We start from the raw sequence: 10,806 nt of genomic DNA, 5'->3' as shown, positions 1-10,806 counted from the left end.
CATGACATGAGCAGACCACCAGAACTGGGCGAGGACAAGGTAAATTCCCGGAGCTTTCTACCAGGCATGGCATTTCAATTTTAAAATTTAGTACGCATCGATTCTGTCTCATTCCTATCGCATCATACGTTGTGAAATGATTGCCATCGTTTGAGTAAAGAAACAATGAACTAACGTGTTAAACAGTCTTTACGAAAAAAAAACAGTCCTTAAGCACTGTTTCAATGCCGGCTATATTCTAATCATAGATAGTAGACCGGCGAAGAAGTCGCCAAACCACAAGAAAAACATACCAGTGTCACAGAAATTAAGAGGCAACAGGGGTTAGAAAACTCGAATACGTCACACTCCAGCCGTGAAGGTGACAAAACTCGAGTGTTTTCGGGACAATTTACAACACCAAAACTAAGCTACATACATTCGTACCGAATCCGGCCTATGGCAGAGGAGTTAAGGATCGCTAAACGAGCTCCACGAAGCAAAAAAGGAACAATAAAACGGAGCTATTCCGAGAGCTGCCGTTCGAGGTGCAATGCTTAGCTAATGTTAGTAATGATATAATGGTGAGCCCAACCAATCAAGCTCTTAATATGCGACAGACGACTACATTGATCAATCAGTAATATCAGTTCGCTCGCGAAGTGGGGCGAGTATATGTGCACGATTGATTTGCGTCGCTGAAAAAAAGACGCCAAGTGGTCCACCGACCAAATCCTTTGAACGAAAAGCCGATAACATCAATCTATTCACCGAAACAAACAAAAAACAGAAAAAATAATACTATATACCTCGGCGATCACGCCTGTGGTGGTGATCACCTTCTGTCGCACGATTATCTGTGTCCTGAGACAAACTTCTTCCTTCCGTTTCTAGTATAGTAGTTTGTTCACTACTTCCTACACAAGGGACAATTTCGCACACACATTCACTCACACAGCCACACACATACACACACATACAGACTGAAATGGCCACAAGCACAGACACGAGTTACTGGAGCAATACAATGCACACCCAAAAACGCCCCGAAATCCCGTACGCTCTAACCCTTAATTTTAAAATACTATCGCTTACTACTGTGCTGCTTCGCTAACGGATACGACTTTGCGCCACCGTATGTGGTCACCGCCAGGGTACCCATCAATTACAGGTGTGCTGCTATACCTTTCTTCAGTTACAGTGATTGCCGTTCTTTTAAGTGACCGTGTTCCGTTCCGTTTCCATTCTCATGACAGTGCCACGAAATGCTACGCGGAGATGGGAAGTGGGGAAGGGGTTCGATTACGATCCGCCGCTGTATCCTAAAAAAAAGCCTTACATCTAGATTGTGTTTTGTTTCCTCTGCACGCCGCCCTTGTTGCTGGCGAGTGATGAGCACTGTGAGAATTGAGTGTCGTTGACTGCTAGTGTACGCCTTCCATACCGTGGTGCTCCTAGTTCACCATCAGCGTATGGGATTCCATCGGCGCTGCCGAATCGTACAGAGTGTCCGTGTCTTGCGTCGGTTCACCCTGTAACTGACATTGGTTTGTCAGCGTACCGGCACCGCAATCGCAGAAAAATCTGAAACCACGCAAAGCAGTTACCGTTAGTGTGTTGTTTCTATTACGCATCAACTCTCAGATGATCGGCGGCGATATGCTTACCTATCATGGCGTATAAACTCAACGTCATGACCGGAGTGGCACGTTTTAATGCAATTCACACAGATTGCATTGCGATCGGTGGTATTGCACGTATGGCAGCGATAGAAATCATGCATCGGAAACGAAGTGTAGGACGAGATTTTGTACAAACACTGCCCGCCCGATACCGCTTTCTCTACCTCGTCCTGATTGTTGAAGATCTTGTTCCCGCCAACGATCGGCTGAACACCGCTGGCTAAACACAGACCGCCAAACTTGTTGTTGAAGATCTGATTGTACTCCAACGTAGCCGTCGCATTGTTCGTGATCTCCACACCGGCCGCCAAACCGTCGAAAATTCGATTACGCTTCAACACCGGATGGCTCTGGGTCGATATTAACACGCCCGCTTGCGTATTGCGGAAGATGTCATTCTCCTCCAGGATGCCCTTGCCACCGTTAAAGATACAGATGCCACCATCGCGACCGTCGTAGATTTTGTTACGTCGTAACGTCGGATTCGAGTCCGTCTTGATCCACACGCCCGCCATCGCATTGTCAAAGATTTCGTTCTGCTCCAGCAAACCGAGCCCACCGTTGTACACGAGCACACCTCCATTTTGACCACCCCAAATCTTGTTGCCCCGTATCACCGGATTGCTGCCGGTGCGGATCTGCACACCCGAGTACAGATGGTTGAAAATGTCATTATCCTCCAGCTTGCCGTGTCCATTGTCGTAGAAATACACCCCAACCTGCTTGCCCGAATGGATGCGATTCCGTCGCAAGACGGGCGTACTGCCAGTTGTGATCCATACACCGGCCAGCGTGTTAGCGTACACTTCGTTCTCTTCGATCAAACCCTGTCCCTTCTCGTGCACATAGATACCGCCGTGCTGACCATGGTGTATTTTATTGTGCCGCACAATGGGATCGCTTGTCGTGCGTATCTGTATACCGGCCAACGCATTGCCGTAAATGTTGTTGTGCTCGATTAGACCGCGACCTTCGCCGAAGATGTACACGCCACCCTGATGTCCATTATAGATCTCATTCTTTCTGATCGTGGGATTACTGTTCGACGTAATCCACACACCTTTAGGTTGAACAATTACAGAAAGATTTTAGCATAAAATATTCATTATTAAACAATAACCTTCCAACTCACCTGCAAAGTTGTTGGAATGGATTTTGTTCTCTATGAACTGGCCCAGCCCATTCTCGTGCACGTAGATTCCACCCGTTTGGCCATGATGTATCTCACACTTGACCACCGTTGGATTGGCACCCGCTTTCACCTCAAACCCCGCTATTCGGTTGTTGTGGATGTCATTTTTCTCAAAGTAACCCTAAAATAAGGGAGAAAATTAAAGATACCGCGTTCATCTCAATTTTGAGCGTACGTCTCGTTTACGTACCATGCCATTGTCGAATGTAAAGATACCAACGTCACGCCCGTGGTGGATGTGATTCTCGCGCATGATAGGACTAGCGTAATTCTTCACCCAGATACCGGCCAGCGCATTCCGACTAATCTCATTATGCTCATAGGTGCCCTGTGCGTAATCTGTCACGTACAGACCAACGTTCTCACAGTCGCTGATGTCACAGTACTTGATGAGCGGGTTAGCACCGACGCCACTCACACAAACAGCGGCCCCAACTGTAACGGAAAGGAAGCATAATTTACACACCGCTCTAAGCGATTCGTCTCCAGCCTTACTGATCCAATACTTACCGACCGACGTGCTCCGGATAATGCAGTGATCGATCGTGGGGCTGCAGTTTTCGCTCACCTCGAGACAGTAGTGTTTGTGGTGCGGAACCGTCGAAGTAACGTCCGGCGAAAACTTCAACGTCATATGTCCTACGTACGCATGCTTCGCACCCTCGACAAACATGACCGTCGATTCGGATTCCCGCTCGAGTATGATCGATTCGGCCACATTGCCCGGCGCTGCCCCGATTAGAGCCACATCGGAATCGATTACCAGGAACTCACCCCGATACGTTCCGCTGTGCAGGAATATTAAGCTGCCCGTTGCCATCGCATCACCGACCACGCCGCCACTGCCTGCTCCGACACCCGCAACTCCACCCACTCCTGCCATATCGTCACCGTTGTTGTTATTGCTATTGCTGTTATTACCACCCAACCCATTGTTACCGTTCCCACTCGCTCCACTTCCTCCGCCACTACCACCGCTGCTACCGGTGCTACCCGTCGTGCCATTGCTGTTAGCCGAATTTTTCTCATCAGCATAGTCCAGCGCACCCTGCACGGTGTTGAAGTAAGCGATTGTGCGACCTTGATAGCGCCGGTCCTGATAGCCGGGCCGTACGTGTATGCCCCGATACAGTTGCCGGAAACTTTCCTTCCACGGGTTCGCATAGTCCGCCTCGTCCGGTTTCACGAACACAAACTTCCACGGTTCCGGATTGAACAGCGGCAGATCGTACTCGTACACGTTCTGGTAGAGCCGCTTCCACAGCTCCTTATCGTTGGCGATCGTTTGGAAGCGCTTGCAGACGAGTGCTACCCTGCAGAGGTCCTGCTCGTACAGGTAGGAGAAGATTGTAAGCAGCACCTCGTCCGGCATTTCGTACTGCAGATAGTGTGCCGCTGACTGCATGCACATTGTGCCCGCCATAGCCACCGACGCCGTTGCCATCGGTGGCGAAGGTGTTGCTGGAGAGGTGAGCGCCACAACCGCCGCCGTAGCTGCTGGCCGGCAGGCAACGGACGAGGAAGCGGACGAACCACCGCCCGTTGCAGCGAGCAGTGCAGCGGCGGCAGCCGTCGGTTGTTGGGGCATCGTGGCCGCCATAGACGTACCAACATCGTTACTGTTGGAGTAAGTACGCCGGGGGCGTTTCCGTGCCGGCAGCATGTAGGCAGCCGCATTTGGATCGTATCCACCTGTCGATTGATACTGGTGTGAGTGGTGATGGTGATGGTGCAGAAGAAGATTGCCGCTGGCGTTGCCGCTGCCGCCACCTGGCGAACAGTTCGGGTTACTAATACTACAGCTAGATGAGGACGATGGGCCACATCCTAGACCGAATGGTGCACCCGTGGAGGACACCGAAGAACCGGAAGTTGACGAGGAACTTCCCGCCGAGGAGTTTGCTCCCATTGCGCTAGAGGATGATGCCGGGGACGACGTTGACGTTGCGGGACCATTTCCCGCTAACCATCCACTTCCTCCACTGCCGGTTCCTCCACTACCTCCACCGCTGGCACTGGTTGAATCGTGTGCCGTCATAGGGGACTTTTTGCGCAGATCGTATGGCGAGTTGGAACTCTGCTTCACCTCGGACAGTGTTACAGAGGAAAGCGGAACGGACAGTCCGCACGGTGTTGAACCTGCTCCAGCTCCTACCGTTCCTGATATGGAAGACGAGGAAGCACCGGAACACCCGAACGAAGAGGAGGCCCCAGTCGATGTGCTGTTGCCACTGCTCGATCCGACGATCGCGTACAGTGAAGCCGTTATTGCCGACAGACACTGTGAGGATGTGGTCGTTGATGATGAGCTCGTTGTACCGGAAACGGAACCACCACCACCGCAGACCATTACCGTAGGTCCTACGATGTCCACATTTGTGGTGGTTGAGGCGCCGCTGAAGCTACCGCCGAAGTTGGACAATCCGGCGGCCGATGTGCATACACCCGGTGGTGCCATCATCACGTTGGAAGATGCAGCGGACAGACCGGTGATGGAAACCGTCAGTGCCGTTGAGGAGCTTGGCGATGCGTTCGTCGACGATGACGCTGATGGTGATGTGGAAGTGGAAGGAGCATTGGATGTGGACGAACTGGCGGAGGTACTGCTATTTGTGGAGCTGATCGTGGTACTGACGGCCGTTGTCGGACCGGTTCCGGCGGTCGGGGGTGCTGCAGCTGTCACGGCCGGACCGCCACCGGCTCCGCCACTTCCACCACCATTCGACGACAAAGCTGCACCAACGTTCGGTGCTGGAATGTTCTGTTCGCAGATTGCTGTAAGGGAGAAGAAATAAGGTGAAGTATTAGCAAAATTTATAAGGCGATAAAGATTAATAAACTCATTAAGTAACAATTTTTGTTTGCAGTAACTAAGGACACGTGTTGTGAGACAACAACGTTTCCACCGTTCGTCGTGTTCATTTGACTCTCACAAGTGGAAAAATGAGAGTTATTGGTTGGAAGATCAAGAAAAACGGATCAAGAGAAAGTGATCTTCAAAGTGTACGGCGGTGGTACGCATTTATTCGACACGACCCCAGCGCGATGCAGTCATGTAGGGATATTTTCAGTGCACTCATTTCCCTTCATGCCTGTTATTTTAATTCCTCCGGGGCGGTTAACCCCCTCCAAAATCATCGTGAGGGAAAAAGGGTCCACCGCTAGTGTGGAAGAGGGTAAGAAGTATGTATGTGTGAAGCGTGTGGTGGTAGTTAGAATTTATTTCGGTACGTCGACCGAAGATGGTGTTCTTCTTTGCATTCGCCCACACAGTTTCTTTCCGGTCGGCCACCTTCCTCCATCAACACGCACACGCCTCGTTCCTCGAAGGAAGTACAGGGTTATACATTTCGTGTATTAAAAAAGAAATAAGTTCTAATAATAAAATGGTTTAATTTAGAAGGGACTCTTTTAGTGTCGAGGTTGATAAAACGAAGATGGTGGGGAATAGATTTTGATGAGGATATACCGAGGAAGATATCTGATAAAAGAATTAAATCGAATTTGAACAAATAATCGATACGGGACACTTCTTCTTCTTCATAGGCAGATTGGTCTGGTATGATTTGAACCGGTTCTGGCATGTGGCGACCGGTGCCGCTACCAATACGCCACCGTTTGTATTCCGTTATCATGGAGAAATACATAAGCATAATTAGACATATTCTCCTTTAAAATACACAACAAGTAGAACCCTGCACATCTGACCGAACGTGTGATGGTGAGTACTTCGCTTTCCACCACCGGTTGTCAGAGATTGCCATATCCGAAGGGTGCGCGTACGGACGTGTGGGCATGATGCTACTGTTCCTGTTCCTACTAAAATTTCTCCGGAAACTATCAATAATAAAATGCATCCCGAGATACTGCAGCTTATCTTTCAGAGCACTGAAAAGCGTTAATCCGCAAACTGAAATCAAGCCGAAACATCCACAGGTTAATTACATGCGGCATAATCAATACTAATTGGAAAATGATGTCTTACAATATAAAACTGATATGAATACCTATCTCACGAGCTAATAGCTGTAGTTCAAAGACGGATTCTACCAATTCTGCAACGTTCTTTGCTGAATATATCAAACATAGCCTTTAAAATCTTTTCAGGTAGTCTTAAGGGAAAATTATTCATTATCTCAAGTTAATAACGTCGCTTAGCTGCGAGCTGCTTCGACCCTACCTGTAACAGAACTAGACAGAACGAAGAGGAGCAGTATGTACCGCAAGAGCATCCTCTCTACAACTGCAACTCTATTTTAAAATCCGTGCATATCTCCCATTTGCCAAACGCGTTTTGTTTGCACTGGTCGTGTGCATTATATCCATTTTTTTTTATTACAAACGGTTATTATTCTGCCTGATGATCTATAAATTGTGTGTCACAATTCATGATTCGAGTGTTTTTTTTAAACAGCTTAGGTAGTCCTAAAAATAAACCGTAAACGTAACATTGAATAAAACAATAAAAAGTTGAATTGTCATTTACAAAAGCGCCCTCGCATTAAATAGTTTTACAACGGTTCTCATTTTAATTGATAACAGAGTTAATTAACAGAAACTCAAACAAAACGTAGGTCATAAACGATCATACGATGCACATTTATGTTTTCAAGTAAGAGGCACGGTGGTAGCCTAGAAGGTAGAACAGTGGAACAACGTTAGAAACATTCCAAACCGATACCGAACTTCTTCCCATTCTGTGCGTCTTAACGGAAAACACGGGGCTAACTGTAGCGATATGAAAGTGAAAGTGGGGTGAGGAAAACGGTTCGATCATTTGAATAAATTTTCTTTTTTTGTGTTATCCGTTACCCTCCACCGCTAGGTTTTTTTTTTGTTTTTATTTCTTTTCTTTGCACGCCACCGGGTTTTTCTCTTGCTCACACGCACGACGCGTTACCATTTTTCTTTTTACTTGGAAAAGCCATTTCTTGTTGTTACTGTTGTGTTTCACGCCAGAGTTTCCTCTATTTCCAATGGCCCCGGATGGTCGAGCATCGGTGGTTATGTATGGTGAAATAGATTCCTGGCAGTGAGGGAAAAAAGGACGAATCCCGAAAGTGATGCCCGGTGGTAACGGTGCTTCCGAATATTTGCGTGCAATGAGTTGAATGCTGATGGTGGAATACATTTTATTCCACCACATTGGAAGTATCCGAAGTCACTTGTATTTTTTTCCAAGCTCAATTTATTAACCGGTACATCACAAATGCGTTCCTTTTCATAGGTGACTATGGTAAGCGCAAAGAATGATCTGCTGTACACAGGATAACATATAGCAATCACGAAGAGTGTTTCAGCATTATGAATGTGGCGAATTGCACAAAATAAACCACTACCGAACTCTCACGAATTCTTTTGCGATGCACATTCCCAATTCCAAAGCATATGCACAGCAAGATATGCAATCCCGAGGGTGGAAAAATGTGATTTTCACATTGTATCGCAATTCCACGGCCTTCTTTATCCAGATTATGTAGTGTACGCTACCAGCAACATATTGTCCCGTGCCATATGGCAAACATGATCAGAGTAGTCCACGAATAAAATGACTCAATTCAACCGAAAGAGACGGTGAGTGATAATTTCTGCAGCAAATAAAAAAAAAAACAAGAATAAACCTTGTGGTTTTTGATTCCCGTTTGCAACTTACCGGAAGTTCGCGATGGCAGCGGAATTCGGTTGCCCTTTCTCCGGGATCGGCGAACGTACGATCGGGACGATGAGAAGGAAGCGCTGGGCATTTTTGCTCTATTTTACGTACCCAAAAACACGCTAAAACCAGCAACCACAGAAAAACGGCCAAACTTGGCGTTTGGAGTTGTGCCGCTGATATCCTTTTGTCGTATTACCGATACGCCACTATTACACAGAGCAGCAGTTGGGGGGAGGTGGCGGCCGTCAGTTAAGGAACTTCTTGGTTATTCTACGCTTGATGCATTTTTTGTTGTTGTTGCTGAAATTTGGCTTCGTGGTTTTTGCCACCGTTTGCTTTGCACCAGAGATACTCGGGTGGTGGTGATTGCATACACTGTTTCAGTCCTGTTTCACTTCAGCAACACCACCTGTCCATACCTGTCCTGGCAGTGTATGGGCTCCCTTGTATCCTGTACCCTACAGCAGCAACCTGAACCCTTTGAGACCCGGAAAATAGAATGGAAAAAAGTGTGTAAAAAAGAGAACAACACACGCAAAAACACACTGCACCACTCTGTAATCAATAATGTCCCAGTAGACAACAGCACCACTAATTTGTTCATGCACTCCCAAACAAGGAATGGTATACTGCTTTTCTTCACTACAATGATCCTAACCGAACAGAGCGTTGTAACTGCACGTATGCGACACCGATATCCCACAGCTTTTGTGAGTGGATGCTTCAGAAGCTTGATTGTTGTACGCCACGAATCCCGAGTGTGTATACTTTTCTTTTGTTGCGTGCCTAATTATAATTGCCGTGCTTCGGTGCCAACGACTCTGTATTTCTCCCGAATGACAGCAGCATGACATCCTTTTTTGCGTATGATAGCCGCATCCAATTCCAGCACACGCACACGAAGAAGATTGTAATCGTCAGAGGTTACTGGGACTAATGTTCAGGACATTCGGCAATATCGAAAGGGTGGCTTAGCAGTAGCCGAAGGGAATCCTACGCGACTAGACCACCCGAATGTGTGCGTGCAATGAACTGTACGGTTTACTGCAATAAAACAATGAAATAAACAATCCGTTCACAATAGGGAAAAAAGGATGGCAGGCATTACGCACACCACACCTTTGATTTCCTCTTTGTGAAGTGTTGTAACAACGCACACTCACAAACACAGGACGGTTTTTACGGGAGTGTTTTTTGCCTTATGTTTTCCGCTTCATGTCTGCGCTGTGTTCAGGTTTTTTTTTTGTTTCCAATTGGCACACGCACAAACTGACTTTTACGATGCGTGAATGGTGCTACTGGTTTTCGTTTTGTTTTATTTGGCAGCCAGCACCTCGGCCACAAACAAAGAGCTGTGTGCCTTCTCTCGTAGGGGTAGTGGTTTATTTCGCCCAATGAAGGCAATGACGTTTGTAGCGACAATGTTGTTGTGCTTCCTGCGATGCGGCCATTTTTAATGTTTTAAAATCAGCTCTCCCTTTTCAGCTGCTCTCGCGGCCGTTGCTCGGTTGATCCTGCTCATTTTGTTCCGCCGGCTGCTGTTGTTGCTGTTGTTTGTAGCCTTCCTTCGTGTCCCTTTCGTGACGGCGAATACCTTCGCTAGCACCAAGCACGCAGTTGTGTGATGGTGGTGAAAGAATTTACTCATTGATCCGTTCTTTTCCTATCACGAGACACTTTTCCATTCGATTCCTAATCGGAAGCTGCCCTGTTCGCCTTTCGCCTACCAATTCAATCTTTTTACAACACCATCGCTATAATTTTCACGCTCAACACAACACGGACGGCGGACGAACAACGGCGAGAGAACACATCGAAAATCAAGATGAATTGTACCATTTGCTGCGCACGATGCGCTCACACACACAGTCTCGCGCTCATGCAAGCTTTCCTGCCTTCCCCTTCTCTCTGACGCATACGCACACACACGCACGTGTAAGCACTCTACCAACAAAAAATACCACACTGTTTGTGAACCATTTTTCTGGCACAAAATTACCGTTTCGAGCACACACTTTACAACAGTCACACGCACGACATCTTCCTACGCCCGTTGTCGCACTTTACGACCGCGTACGGTGCGGAAATCGTGATGCAAATTGCATAATTTTCCACAGATTTTTCGCACACAGGCAACTCCTTCCTCAGCGAGCAAAGGCAAAGTGAGCAGAGCAGGTCAGACCATTGCACTACACGCCATGTTAATTGTCGGATTTTGACATTCACGGCGAACGTTTGCCTTCCCCCCACTGCGATGGCGTCTTCCGCTGTGAATAATTTATTCTTTTTTATAGACC

The 10,806-nt window shown here is 47.5% G+C and overlaps 1 protein-coding gene across 1 annotated transcript; it reads right to left on the bottom strand.

Moving 5' to 3' along the window:
• Positions 1-1,433: 1,433 nt before the first annotated feature.
• On the bottom strand, positions 1,434-8,597 carry LOC128709775 (F-box only protein 11). The gene is made up of 6 exons (XM_053804794.1): positions 8,507-8,597; positions 3,364-5,628; positions 3,044-3,288; positions 2,794-2,974; positions 1,647-2,721; positions 1,434-1,563 (listed from the first exon to the last, which is right to left on the bottom strand). The coding sequence occupies exons 1-6, from the start codon at positions 8,595-8,597 to the stop codon at positions 1,434-1,436; spliced, it is 3,987 nt and encodes a 1,328-aa protein (XP_053660769.1).
• Between the last annotated feature and the right edge of the window lie 2,209 nt (positions 8,598-10,806).

Source organism: Anopheles marshallii, chromosome 2, assembly GCF_943734725.1.
Source record: "Anopheles marshallii chromosome 2, idAnoMarsDA_429_01, whole genome shotgun sequence".
NCBI classification, from domain to species: Eukaryota; Metazoa; Arthropoda; class Insecta; order Diptera; family Culicidae; genus Anopheles; species Anopheles marshallii.
Note: the sequence above shows the minus strand (reverse complement) of the source record. Positions and strands in the feature narration are given on the sequence as shown.

Excerpts from the sequence above, each read along its gene's own strand:
- LOC128709775 (XM_053804794.1), bottom strand. The coding sequence starts at position 8,597 with ATGCCCAGCGCTTCCTTCTCATCGTCCCGATCGTACGTTCGCCGATCC. Across the intron at positions 2,975-3,043 it reads TTACATTCGACAATGGCATG|GGTTACTTTGAGAAAAATGA; the intron begins GTACGTAAACGA and ends CCCTTATTTTAG. Across the intron at positions 2,722-2,793 it reads CCATTCCAACAACTTTGCAG|GTGTGTGGATTACGTCGAAC; the intron begins GTGAGTTGGAAG and ends TTCAACCTAAAG.